We start from the raw sequence: 14,579 nt of genomic DNA, 5'->3' as shown, positions 1-14,579 counted from the left end.
ACCAGATACCTCAGAATACGTATCAGCACCTTTTGGAGTCAATGCCATGCTGGGTGCTGGCAGTTTTGAGGGCTAAAGGTGGTACTATATGTTATTAACACGGTGGTCATAATATAATGGCCCTTAGGTATATGAAGGCAATGACATTAAATGGATTAATTATTCAGCTTTATACCAAACACAATGGTTAGACATGAATCACAGTAAAGTACACTGAACTCCTGATTATCAATATACAGATCATTCATCAAAAGTGCTAAATATTGGGAAAATTCTTAAGAAATCAGGAAAACTGTCCCAGCAATCAAAAGAAATTTTTAACTGATATAAATATGCAAAAAGGACTACTATAGGTTTAAATTGGAATCGCACAAGCATAAGCTTACTTGCGACTATTATTAACACTTACTGGATGGGCATCCCATACATACATTCCTCACAAATGTCTCTCAAAGCCAAACGTCCCAACCATGTATCATTGAAGATTTTAATTCAGGGGACGGGTGGATGAGTATATGTATTTTAAGCTAGAACTTTTTTTAAAACCACTAGCACCCTACGTCCATTACTTTTGAAATGAACACAGGTTCCTGAACTTCAGTTTGTATACATTCTGTCTGACTTTGGTATTTTACTCATCAGCTGTTGCGAGGAGGTGTGAAAGTGCAACGTAAACACAGCTGGGCTCTGTAAATCAACACCTGTTAATATAAGCATTCACATTTTTTATTTATATCTAATTCTTTTTTTTTAATTCATTACCCTCCTACTATGTAGAGTCTTTTAGGGTTATTGTGGGATTCTGTTATATTTTGCATTGCTGTCAGATATATTTTGAGTCTTTTTATTTAGGAAAGGCTTGACTCTAGTCTATTATGATGCACAGGCATTATTTATCAGAGGAAGAATACACTTGTATGGTAAATGAACGAAATGTTAAAGATGAGAGGGATGATTCATTTTCTAAAGAGTTAAAAAGTGATACTTCTAGTGTTTCTGATACAGACATTTTGTCAGAGACAGAGTTCAGTGAGTACCTGCCTTCAACTTCCTGTGAAAGCGTGACTCAAGATACGTCATCTTGGACTCATGCACTTCTAGTGATACTTCTAAAGTTTCTGATACAGACATTTTGTCAGAGGCAGAGTTCAGTGAGTACCTGCTTTCAACTTAATGTGAAAGCGTGACTCAAGATACATCATCTTGGACTCATGCACTTGAGGAATTACACCCCCATACATTTACTAGAACATTGGGAACAAATCTATAGTAAATGTTGAAAAAGAATTTGATTTTTTAAATATTTTCTTTGATGATGATCTACTAAATTTGATTGCTGAAGAAACAAACAGTTTTGCTCAAAACGGTCAAAGAGCTCCATCAACTTCAAAGTCAGCCTTTCTAAGCCTTTTTTTTTTTTTCAGTCTCGTTCTTTTCAGATGTAAATACTGAGACTATAAAAGTATTTTTTGCAATGCTAATACTAATGGGCATTATCAAGAAGACCAATTTAAAAATGTATTTCACTACAAACGAAATATTCGCTACTCCGTTTTTCAACAGAGTTATGCCTAGAAATATATTCCTTAATATTTAAAAATTTTTGCATTTCACCTCAGACAAGAGTTGGGAAAATTGGTATTAATTGTAGAAAAACTAAAAAATAAATTTAAAAGAAACTACACACCCGAGGCAAATATTTGTACTGATGAATTCCTTTTTGCTTGGAAAGGACATTTTGGCTTTTAACAGCACGTTCCATCCAAAAGATTGCATTATGGGATAAAAATATAAAAGTTATGCAACTCAGTTACCAGTTATGTATGGAATTTTTTAATTTACTGCGGGAAGAACACAGAAATGTTAAGCAGTGACAGATGTTACAGAGAAAGATTAGTGAAAACACTGGTGAGTGATTTATGTGAGAAAAGGTGTAATTTATATTTGGATTGCTTATTCAGTTCCCCATCACTAGCGGTATATTTGCATTCCATAGAAAATGAATGTTTGTGGAACAGTAACTGTATAAAGTATATTAAGCAAAAATTTTATAAAGTAAACAGTAACTGCATTAAAAACACGATAAGGAACTCCTACAGACTTTCCAAGAAAAAAACTAAATAGGAGTGGATTTGATGTAATGCAGCGAAACAATATGAACATTCTGCTTTAAAGGAAAAAAGACTTTTTTATACTTACGAGCATACATGCACCAGAAATAGCTAAATCTGGCAGAAAAGATAGAATTACTGGAAAAGACATTTTAAAAACCTAACGTATTACTGCTTACAACAAAAACATGGGTGGTGTAGACATAGGAGATGGAGTTATGACACACTATTCATGTTTTTGAAAATCGGTTAAATCGTACAAAAAATTGTTTTTCGGGCTGATGGATATAACAATACTGCACTCCAAGATCCTTTACGACTAAAAACATGGCATTAGGAAGCTGCTTCTCCAATTTAAAATGAAACTGATTGAACAAATTTTCGAGAACTAAGAAAATTATCAAGAAGAAAAGCAGTTTGCAGTTAGGGGATCTGTACTATTATCTATGTGATTTTGGTAGGCATTTTCCTATCCTCTGTATGAACGAAAAGGGTGAAAAAACCCCTGAAGAAGGTGAATAGTATGTTCACAAACCATGCTAAAACAAAGAAAAAAGCAACAGTCATATTATGCTTGTGGAACATGCAATGAAGGACTCTTCATTTCTTCATGCTTCAAGATTTACCATACTCAAGTGTTCATTTTAAATTTTGTTACTTTTTACTGTAAATAGTGTTTATTGCATTATTTTACTAATTTTAAACTTTATTAATGAATTTTGTCAATTAAAACTTTGGAATAATCTGAATAGCGTTTCCGAAAATTATTTCATAATATAAGCACTTTTTTAAATATATTTTCATGTACAATAAAGATAAAAGATTATCAAATGCTAATTTTAACATATATAAGAGCTTAAGTAATAATTTAAAATACACATTAAGGATAATTCAGAATCACATGGAAATCGAACTCTAAAGTAAAAATTTCACCTGTTGAATTATTGCACACATCTTCAAGAATAATATGCAAATTACAAGAAGTCATCAGATGACAACGATAACATGCCACAATGACGAGAGTGTGACAGAAGTGTATATAAGAAAAAAATAAAGTTTTTCACAGTAAAGTAAAATTTTTCACAAGTGACACAGAGGATGCATGTGGATGAGTTTTTACATGGTAGAATTATCGGCCGCCTGGAATGTGGGCGTACACTTAGATGGAAGTATCTGAGGAACTTAGAATTGAAAAGTGTTATCCCAGGCTTTGGCAACGATTCCAAAATGATGGACATGTCAGTAGAATCAACAGTACAGGTTGACCCCCCGAATTATGATGCTGGGTATTTGGCAGTAACTGTCAAAGAAGTAGATGGAGCAAAGGATCAGACCTGTCTCGTCAGCCATCTTCAGCCACAGGTACAACAGTTTCAAGGCAAACCGTGTACAGAAGTTTAGGATAGATTGGTATATATGCTCACAGCAAAGTCACTGATGCCAGGGGTTAGCCTGGAGTAGAGAACTTGCAATGTGCAGATCGTCACAATGGGCTTGTGTGATGTTTTCCGACATGTCCAGATTTAGCTTGCAGTCCGATTTACGTTGGACTTGCAGATGGAGAAACCAGGTATCCGCTACCACCAAGACAACATCATTGAATGCACTGACATTGAATAAACAACACTCACTAAATTAAATAATACATAAAGTTTAACAAATAAATTAATTAATTTCTTTTCTAGCAAACAAGATTGCAATTAGGAACAATGAAGAAATTAAAATTCAAGCATATGTTCTTTCATACACCAGACGACCTACTTTTCAGATTTGATATTATTAAAGAAAGAAAATGCTTTATTATTTCCAACTTGACTTATTCTCTTAATGAACTTAAGCAAATATCAAAATTACAGGAATTATAAGATACCTCTTTTATCCAGAATTTTTCCAATTCCTATTTGATCAAATTCATCATCTAAATCTTTGTGCTCATTAACCGGTTCTTCATCTTCTATTTCATCATCATCATTAAACCACATTTCTTCATCTTCATCTAACTGCCTAGGATCACGTCGATACCTGCTATTTCGCATTATAAGAGACACACTAGAAAGAATAAAATGTTACAAAGTATTTTCCCACTTAGCTGTATTTAATATTTTTAACAAAAATCCATAATATGGATAGAAAAAAAGATAATTACTTATCCACAGATGATCTGTCCTTCCTATCTAAATGCTGTTCATACCGCAACCTAAGAGATCTGAACGTTTGAACATAATCTACCTTGTCTAGTACTTTACCATACCTCTCGACAACATGACCACATAAAGTTTTAACGTCCTCCTGTAAGAAAAATGTTGAAACAAAAATAAATAAATAATAATAAAAAAACAGTACTAACATAAAATCAAAAATATTCAAAACATTTGATAAATTAAAATATCCGAACACAATTTAATAAAAAAACCACAGATTAAGAATTTAAAACACCAACCAGCATTGTTCACATAAAAATAATAAACAAATGGCCAAATTTGAGAGTTTCTTCTTAATGCGGACAAATAGCATTTTAAAAATCAATTAATGGAAGGGCATAATATTTTTGATAAAAAAAGTATTACATTACATAAAACACATTAACATAAGTGTTAAAATAATAAATACTTATCTTTTTTAAAGACTAATAATGCTATTAAACTGAGAGACATTTTATTCCAAACTTTTTTTTTTTTTAAAGTAATTTCAAACAAAAAGAACCGAGATGATTTTCTCAAATAATGTTACTAACCAATTTAATGAATTCAAACATCTCAACAATGGCAGAATCCAGTAAGTTGTATCTTCCATTATTTCTTTTAAATGCTTCAACAACAGGTTGAAATAGATTACCACCAATTATGTATCGATTGTAGAATTCATCTTTCAAGCCTATTATTTTGCGCATAAATCTAAGAGCACCTGGGGATGAAAAAAAAAAAAATTATTCGCATTATTTGTTAACTGCAACTCTCAGTAATTTACAAACATGATAATTATTTAAAATATCCAAACTAGAACACTAACACACACAATATTCCTCAATTTGGTAATTCTAATAGACAGTAGAACCTGGATAATAAGCTAGTCTAGGAAAGGGGTCTCTCATATTTTTTTGTAATATGCATCCCTTTCACCACTGCTAGGAGATCATTCCTTCTCCTTTCCAAAACTCGAAAAATAAATATATATATTTTTCTAGATTTAGATGATTTTGTTAATACGTTTTATAAATTAATCCAACATAAAGTTAGTGACCCTGACTTCTGTAGCCATGGGCCCAGGTTTAAATCTTGGAGAAGGCATGGTAGTAACTGCCCATTCCATCATAGGAGGCAACGGTGGCCACCTATTAGGTGCTTCCATAATTAAATGGCCACCACTTCTGGCCCTTGTAGCGACTAATAGCTATTAAATAAAACACCTGGCAATTAAAAAAAAAAGGTTAGAAAATGTTGATAAATACTAAAAGTTGAATAAAAGTAGTTTTATAAATTCACAGACTAAAACTAAATACTTAGCAGCTAAATAAAAGGCTGACTGCACCTTCCCGAAACTTTTGAAATTTTCCCCCAGTTGAGAACCCCTGTTCTAGAAGAAATTTTGACTTTGATTTTCAAAAGATAACAAGTTCCTACTTGTTATATTTCCCCCTAAGAAATTTAACTTTTTGGTTTTGACTTTGATTTTCCAAGGATATCAAGTTCCTACTTATTATATTTCCTCCTAAGAAATTTAATTTTATGATACATATTTTTGTGAAATTCCACTACTTTTAATAAAACCTGAAACTATATAGAAAAATTTCATTTTCTCTGAGAATGAAGAATCTCTTAACTTTCAATCATTTGATTGGAATCTTGCTACCTGACTACTGATATGAACCATGATGTAAGCAATTTTAATACAAATGATTAGACAATGTCATGCAATTTTTTAATTGATACAGCTGTATGATCTATGTATCTTTGCTTACTACTGAATGCAACAATCTAGAAAGTGCTATACATAAGGTTACACAAACTATATTATGCAGGTTTCTTATACAATGAATCAATTCTACCAAAATTGAAAGCACAAGACATATTTAACAACTTCACAACAAGTCACTGTAAACTCTCTCTCTCTCTCCCTTCCCCCCTTGCTTTTTAACTATATAGTATAAAGCCTGAAATCCACACTCATATCCAGACCACCAGCATTATTTTTCCAAAGTCTAGGAATGAAGAATATAAGGAAAGAGGTATGTCGTTTAAAATAACTTTTCCTAGGATTCCTGTGCATTACTTTCAAACACCTGCTGGCTAGGGAATCCCATAATTGCCAGTGGTAATATACTGATTGATGTCAGCCACGATAACACTTACAGCCCTTGAATGGATGCTGAAGGGGTTAATATTTTCTGTGTGACCTTAAAAAAAAAAAAAAAAAAAAAAAAAAAAATGAAGTGCCCAAAATATTTATTTGGAGTGGGATGTCGCTCACACTGCTTTGTTTTTGTTAAGAGACCAGTGGGAAAAACAGAGTTAGATTCTGAAAAACCCAAGTTCAGTTAACATAGCAAAATGGACTTTTTCTGAACTTTATAATTTGATACAGCTTATTATTTTTTTCAGGCTATTATTATGTCAGCTATCTTATCAATATTAAAATTTTAATTTCCAATCATTTTGAAAGAAGTTTCTAATTCTGGAGCTGTGGCAGAATAAGCAAAATGAGAGCGTATTTGTCTTTTGTGACAATCTTCGTACGAAAACAGCATTCAACTGGTGGATGACTGATGATTTATATTTTCAAATGTTATGTTTTGAATAAATTAATATTGCAATTTTGAGCAATGTGTGAAGTTATTTTTCTTTCAATCTGTACCTTCAGGTCTGGGCATTAAATCTATCTGTGAAGAAGGATGAATTGATATGGAGGAGTAAAAGAATGCAACTCTCAAAATAAGAGCTATAAATGTATTGAATAGTTAATAGCTCTTGTTTGACAGTTCTAGCAATCATGTATGAAAACTATACGTTACTTTGAAATTCTTCAAGTTGCATTCGCCCACATTCACCATTATGTATGACCATTAACACAGCTAAATGTGTGCTACATAAGCTATACATTTAACTCATCTAGCATGGCAAACTTAATAGTAATTTCTTTCTAATAAATTTGATAATTTTTAATTTTAGATAATCTTTTGAATAGTCTTTGATTCTATTGTATATTTAGTTCACGTGGTTCACGCATGTAAATAATTTATTTATCCACAAGTTTTCCAATGCTGAATTTTAAATGAAAGGCACTTTGTTACTGATTTGTTTACATTCTTCAAAGTGACTAAAAAATTATTTACATGGATGACAAATAGAAATAGATCCTTAAAACTTATTAGAAATTCATCTGATGTTAAAATCAGAAACATATCTACAATAAATAATTTTTTTAAAAAAATAAAATTTCAACTCCAGCATTTCTTGGTAACTGCTAGTTTTATCATTACCTAACAGCATGTGCACTTAATGGCAGATTTAGCATAGGAAAGCAATTTAAGGAAAACTGCATTGCTGAGATTTTATTTATTTATTTTTACTTACATTTAATAGCATGAAAGTTATCTAAAAGCAATTTTGCTTGTACATTTCTTTTACATACTATAGTTTGATGTGATTTGCAAAAACTGCTTCTTGGCTTTCGCTTTCATTTTAGACTTTTTTCTCTAACAATGTTTTACCCTACTATTATATGACATTTGCAAGTATTAAAAATATAATAGTTTTTTATACAATAAATCCTCATTAAATAATTCCTAAAGTATAATTTACTAATTAAGTGCAAACAAACCAAATTTAATGTAAAAATTAGAAAAGGGAAAATATAAACTAAACTCAGAATGACAAATATTGAACAATCTGCAAAATTCAATATCTGCACGACACTTGGTCCCAAAGTTTGCAGATTATTGGAAGTCTACTGTATTATGAAGGGTTGGTTTGGTTTGGTTTATTTAATTATGGCAAAGCATACTAGGTATTATGAAGGGACAACTTCTGTACTTTAATACAAAGTTGAATATTTTCCATAAATTTAACACCCAGGTTTTCTTTCCTTCTTTTCTATGCTTTAATTTGCTAACCGCATAGTTTTTCAAAAACAGGATAAAAAACTATTATGCTAAATATAAATTTAACTACAAATCTTTACACTAAATTTATCTTAAATAGCAGTTTTTTATTAAATATTTTTTTCTGAATATTATATCATTCATGGTTTAAGAATATTTTTTAATGATGATGGTCAATATAATATCCACTAACAAATCAAACTGGAGAATCATCAGGTTAGAGATTATAACTTATTGACTTCAAAACTGAAGTATACTCAAGTTACAGGGCACTTGTGTATTAACACAACCACCGTTGGCGATTTTTTTACATAATACAGTCATCTTTGGTGACAAAATTTGGCAATTTTTTACGTATGAAAAAGAGTAATGATTAAGTCATCATTCAATTGAAAAATGTACTTATTACATAATTTAACATTATAACTGGGTGGTTTTAAAAAAATCAACTAAATGCCAAAATCTATTTAAAAGGGTTTTTTTTCCTTTTGCTCAGGAGGAAATTTTGTGGTGATCACTTTAACAACGTATTCAAAACAATTACTTATTCCTTTGAGGGATTTTGTGGTAAAATACTGTATTCCTGCTGAATTTTTCCTCATTGCTGGCCAATTCCCTAAGCGCAGATTTTAAAAATGAATTGAATTCATCAGCAATTTTAAGATTAAGCAATTCTTTCTTCGCAAATATGTACGTTATCTGTCAGTTTTACACAAGCAGCATCCACTGCAGTGCATAAATTAAATATGAGCTCATTCATGACCATCAAGAGGCAAAAAAAATCTAGATTCCACTATAAAAACTGTTGGAACTAGGAATGCATACGAAAACGGCAATACTCCTAACTTTAAGAACTGTGAGTATGGTTGTCTGAAGAACTGATATACACACGGCAGAGTTAGGCACATTCTCAAAATTTGGCAACTTCTTCTATAGTGGTTGTATTAATACTGTACCAACTGCAGATACTCATAAATTATGCACCAACATCCAAAAAATTTTCAAAATATAGAATCTGAATGAAAAATGGATGATTTGAAATAGATTATCAAATAAATTTATTTAGTTTTAAGTTACCACTGAGCTAAAGTACAAGAAAGACTTATATTTTAACATTAAATAAATGAATATAATGACATATGAGAAATTTGTGAACAAGACATGCATAAAATAAATAACTATTACCCTCAAAAAGGGAGGGGGGAAAGGATCTATACATTTATGACCTTTGTCAACTTAAAGAACTGCTTGTTGCACAAAAAAGCAAATAATTTAAAGTAATAACAGTAAGAAATACATTCAACTCGATGATAACAATGATTATACTATTGGTTTAGAAATCTGTTAGGTAGAAGTACTACTTTGTTTATCTAAAGGATGTTGGAGGAAATGTCTAGATTATTTTTGACTACCTTTATGGCACAGCTTCCCCCATGAATTCACTGCAGTTATGGTTCTTGAAATGGTGCAGCACAGTAAGGATGAGCACCAAGCTTCTGCAAAAATATGCCATATAATTTCACACTACAAGCCTAGTTGATGTCTCTAGAAACATCATGCTGAAATAATCTGATCAAATGAAGACTTCTTATAGTCTGAATAGACACAACAGCAGATATTTAGCTTCCAAGCAATGCACAAATATCCATAAGTCTGTCAGTTTTTCATTTCAGGCATAGTTCCTATATTCACAAATTTTAAATTTGATTATCCTATTTATACTGTTACTTTGGGGGTCTTCTGAATTCCAGAATCTTTGATAATGCATGTATAGATGTCTTTTCAATAATGTTCTTAATACTGATGGGATGTTTTGTACAGTTGTTAATACAAGCATAGATGATATCTGTTTTCAATAATGTTCTTAATATCGATGGGAGGTTTTGTAGAGTTATTTTAGTGAACAAATATGGTGGATATTGAATGCAACCCACCAGCAAAGAGACGACACTATCTATATTACTGTGAGTTAGTTCTGAATGAGTTGAAATTCAGATGTGTTTTTGATGAACATTCTCAAGGTACTCAAAGTCCCGGTTATTGATTATGAAGACAGAGCTTTTCTGGGACATTCTAGGAATTTATTAAATTCATCATAAAAAATAGCAGATGTAATAAATGACATACTTTGTCTCCCACGAGAAAATGCATTTGTAAATATGTTCTAGTGAAACAGGAATTTTCTACTAATTTTTATTGCAAAAGATTATCAATACCTGTTCCTTAAATGTAAGCAAATATTTGCCTTTGTCCAGTGTAACAAATGTAATGTGTTTGAAAGTACAATAACCCACAAGACTGGAATTTTCCACTAGTCTCTTATTTAGAAGAATTAATTATGACCAAATTTACTTTTCATTAAACCTTAAAGAAGACATGATATCATGCAAATGCCTAAAATTATTATAATTTGATTCTACATTAAGACAGATTTAAGATAAAAATGAATTCTATCCCATGGAAATACTTTGATATTCAAACATAACTAACTGCATTTTAACTTTGGAAATATTCTGAAAATTTTTTAAAAAGAACCAAATTTCAGTTTTCTAAAAAAGACTCGTTTGTGATCACACAGTATGTAGTTTATGAATCCGAGAATACATTTAATGCATTTAGTATACAGTCAGACTAACTGAATTATGAAATTAACTGAATTATGACCAAGGCAAGAGATTCCTTTTGATTCAATGGTTAGCCAGAATTAACAATGACAGCATTTCTCTCTTTGAATATTTATATTGAAGATACCAATAATAATACTTTTGGCGGTAACTATGATATCCCAATCTATTACTATAATGACTCTTTCCACAGTATTTTCATTTGATTCTTTTTACTGAAAAAAGTAAAAGCCATTAGAAAAATTTAACAATTAAAACACTTCAAAAAAATGCAGAACGTCATTTTTAAGGGAGGGGGGTGATCTAATAACTTATAATCACATTACGTTAAACTTACATAAAATAAGGAATGTATGCTTTGATTTCATTAAGACTAATATCCTTCTCAGTAAATCTTTCTGCAATATATAATTTTTGACATGGTATGTGTGATGCTCCACACAGAAGGATAATAGTTCCAAAATGAGACCCATCAACTGTGCAGTTTGACTATCTTCTAGAAAAAAGAGGAGAAAAAGTTTGAAAATTATCATTATTCAACATACTTAATTTTAATAAAAACAGGATACAAATTAACATAAATCACACCATAACTAGAAGAATTTCACATACCAATACCCGCATTCGATTAAATTTCACATAATAATAATGCTCAAATACACCTATTAAATTAGTTTTTTCATTTTTTATGGTAAATATTTTAGTCCGACATCATTAGCTATCTTTTTTAAAATTCTTATAAGTTTTAAATTGAAGACTACATATAAAAGTATTCATGCACACATATTCATAAAAATTCAATCAGTCATAAAAAGTGCACAGCAAGATTATCACAATTCTTTATATCTACAAGCACTAATTTATCAAACAATACCTTTTACATTGCAAAAATACTGATAAAAAATTCTCTTAAGAAAATGTCAGATTCTGACCAATGCAATGGCTGAAATGTAAGACTATCGTGTAATTTTAGTGTTTTTAGTTTTAACTATGTTCTCTGAAATATAATCTTACATAAAAGGAATTTTATAACAGAAATAATTAAAAGATTTACATACTACAGTCAAAAGTCGTTAATCCAGACTCGTCGGGACTTTGGCGATTCCGGATTATCGATTTTCCGGATTATAGATCATCAGTTTAAATCTCGTAAGATGGCATGCAGAAATTATAAAATTAAAAATATGAAACCATAATTTATGAAATAAAGAACAATTATGATCTAAAGGGTATCAAAATTTACAAAAAAAAAGCTTAATATTTATTTGTTTACTTTATTAAACATTTCTTTCAATGTAAGTTGTTTAAGTTGCTTTGTTTTATGTGATAATACTTTCTCTTTAATTCTATAAACAGACATAATTTCTTCTTCAGTTACAAAGTTCCACTGTTCAAGTCCTATAATTGCTGTGTCGAGAATACCGACTAATTTGTCAATCGAAATTTTTTCGTTTTCAATAACCTCTGTGTCACTTTCTTCACTATCGGAATCGAATTATAATGAGAAGGAATTTGATTTAAATCATATCAAAGACGGAGTACATCGAGATGAAATACTACATTTAGTAAGGAATTATAAGCCAAATAAAATAAAAACATCTGCCCTGAAGATAAGGATAGTGCTGACAGATCAACTTCCAATTCATTGTGCTCCGTGGCATTTCCCCCACCACCACCACAGAGCAGCGTGAAATTGATAAACAGATTTCGTAATAGTTAGAGAAACAAAGGATATGCCTTTATCCATTTTTTGCAGCAATTCCACTTTTTGTTTAATGGATTTTGAAACATACTTTCGCTTTGTAGATCCTTTACATATTTGTAAATATATATCGGAAATTCTATTTGACATAATCGAAAGTTCAAGCTTACTTTTATAAAATTTCTCTAACAGTCAGCAAAAAATAATAAGCCAGATCCAATTCGAAGATTAACCTCTTCGAGCCGGGTAGCGAAAACGCGCGCTTATCGCAGATGCCGGCAGTGTCTTCTGCGAGCGTCTCTCCAGGGCCGGGGGCTTTTTTTGCTACTAAGCCTAAATCCATGAAACTTCCGAAGTATCAACGCATTGTTTAATAATGCTCTATAGAGTATTTAAACAGCTTATGCTTTATAGATATTTATATATATATACTTTAATTACCTTATTTCTTGTTTAAATGCATATCTTACACATTTTATTTTAATTACTCACCATTTTATGACTTTTAACATTATACATCTGAAAACTAAATATATTACTTAAAATTCTCCTTTCGTATGAAAAATTTGAAAACAGGGATCTACACACAGTCCTACGTTACATTCCTTGAACTCGTAATAACTCATTTGCCGTTTTGGAGGATTTTTCCGGGAATGTGAACAAATGAAGCATCGTCGTCTCATTTTCTTATCAGTCTCTTCTGAAAAGTTTTGGAAAATGTCTTTCAGTTAATCTTTCAGAATCAATATCAGAATTTCAGAATCAATATCTGAAATATTTTGCATCATTTCTGATATTTCATGCTTTGTTAAACATTTTCGATGCTTCGACATTGCAACGGTAAAAAACAGAAAGAATTCACATCTAACAAGATCTAATTATTTTCTAAAAACTGAACTGTAAATCGAAATACTCAACGCTTTAGCGCATATAAAACTTCTACTTACAATAAACAACTACCACGTGCGAATAAAGTGCGATTTAAAGAGACGTCATAAATCACGCCATTCGGAAACATTTAGTTCCCCGTTTGTTTATATAATCAAAAATATGTGTATGTGAGTCATGCTTCTCCTATTTCGAGTAGAAGGTCTAACGTACATGTATCTGAAACCATATGGACATACAGTGCCATCTTGTGGCAGAAATTATAGTTTGTAAAACGTTCCAAGGTACTGGCACAAATACGTGACAGTCAGTAGTAAACGCAACAATGCTCTGGCACGCCTGCGTGTCGGCCGGTAGATAAGCGTGTTCGTTGCTGGCATATATACGTGACAGTCGGCACGAAGGGGTTAAGGAACAACGCAATCTGCAACATACTGAATTAGATAATTTTAGCTTAGCTTATAGCGTCCGTTATACATTAAACACGCATGCGTAAACATATTATGCACATGCGCAGAAAGTTTGTAGCTTTGAGGTCCGGATTATGGGTGTCCGAATTAACGACTTTTCACTGTATACTATAATCTAAAAACTAATGAAACATAGTAATTATAATATACTATTATAGCCTCATATAAAAAAATAAGTAAATACAGAAGTTAAAAGAAATGCAATACTCTTAATAAACCTTTTAAACTGTGGAAACTATGCATATAAAAACACGGTTTTCAGAAAAGAAGTTTTTTTGGGGGGAGGGGTTCTTTTGGTATCAACTTCAAGCCAGAATCAAATATTCAATTTGGGAGGGGAGGAAGAGCGAATACAATCAGTTTAAATTATTTGCACTGTCTTAGCTTAAAATTAAACTAAATATATCCTTTATTAAATTGCTACTTTTATTGCTATAAAAATCTATATCAACCATTACATAATTTAACTACAGTTAAGAAAAGTGATAAAGATATATAACCTTTGCTTGGTTTATCATCTGTGGTGTTTGCCAGCATTGGTGCTATTAAAACATGCATGCAGTGTTTGTAGAAGAAGTTCAAGAAATCTGATTTCTGTAATAAGGGAACCCAAAAATAAAATTAAAGCATAAACAGCAACATGATTTGGAAACAAAAATGATATCTTTATATTGACAATTTATAATG

At 31.2% G+C, this 14,579-nt stretch overlaps 1 protein-coding gene across 4 annotated transcripts in view; it reads right to left on the bottom strand.

Moving 5' to 3' along the window:
* Positions 1–14,579, bottom strand: part of flfl (serine/threonine-protein phosphatase 4 regulatory subunit 3 flfl) — a 135,813-nt gene that overhangs the window by 13,254 nt on the left and 107,980 nt on the right. For 3 of the 4 annotated variants that reach the window (XM_085816845.1, XM_085816847.1, XM_085816848.1), the window contains exons 11-15: positions 14,393–14,486; positions 11,170–11,328; positions 4,846–5,015; positions 4,258–4,400; positions 3,982–4,160 (exon numbers count right to left, since the gene is read on the bottom strand). In XM_085816845.1, the coding sequence (XP_085672971.1) occupies positions 3,982–4,160; positions 4,258–4,400; positions 4,846–5,015; positions 11,170–11,328; positions 14,393–14,486 (745 nt within the window). The remainder of the gene's footprint in view (positions 1–3,981; positions 4,161–4,257; positions 4,401–4,845; positions 5,016–11,169; positions 11,329–14,392; positions 14,487–14,579) is intronic. The other variant, XM_085816846.1, reaches the window with a different exon arrangement.

The sequence above is a fragment of the Stegodyphus dumicola genome, chromosome 5 (assembly GCF_044657685.1).
Source record: "Stegodyphus dumicola isolate Sdum_Otavi_A_Nest chromosome 5, ASM4465768v1".
In the NCBI taxonomy this organism is placed as follows: domain Eukaryota; kingdom Metazoa; phylum Arthropoda; class Arachnida; order Araneae; family Eresidae; genus Stegodyphus; species Stegodyphus dumicola.
This window is presented reverse-complemented; position numbering and strand designations above follow the sequence as displayed.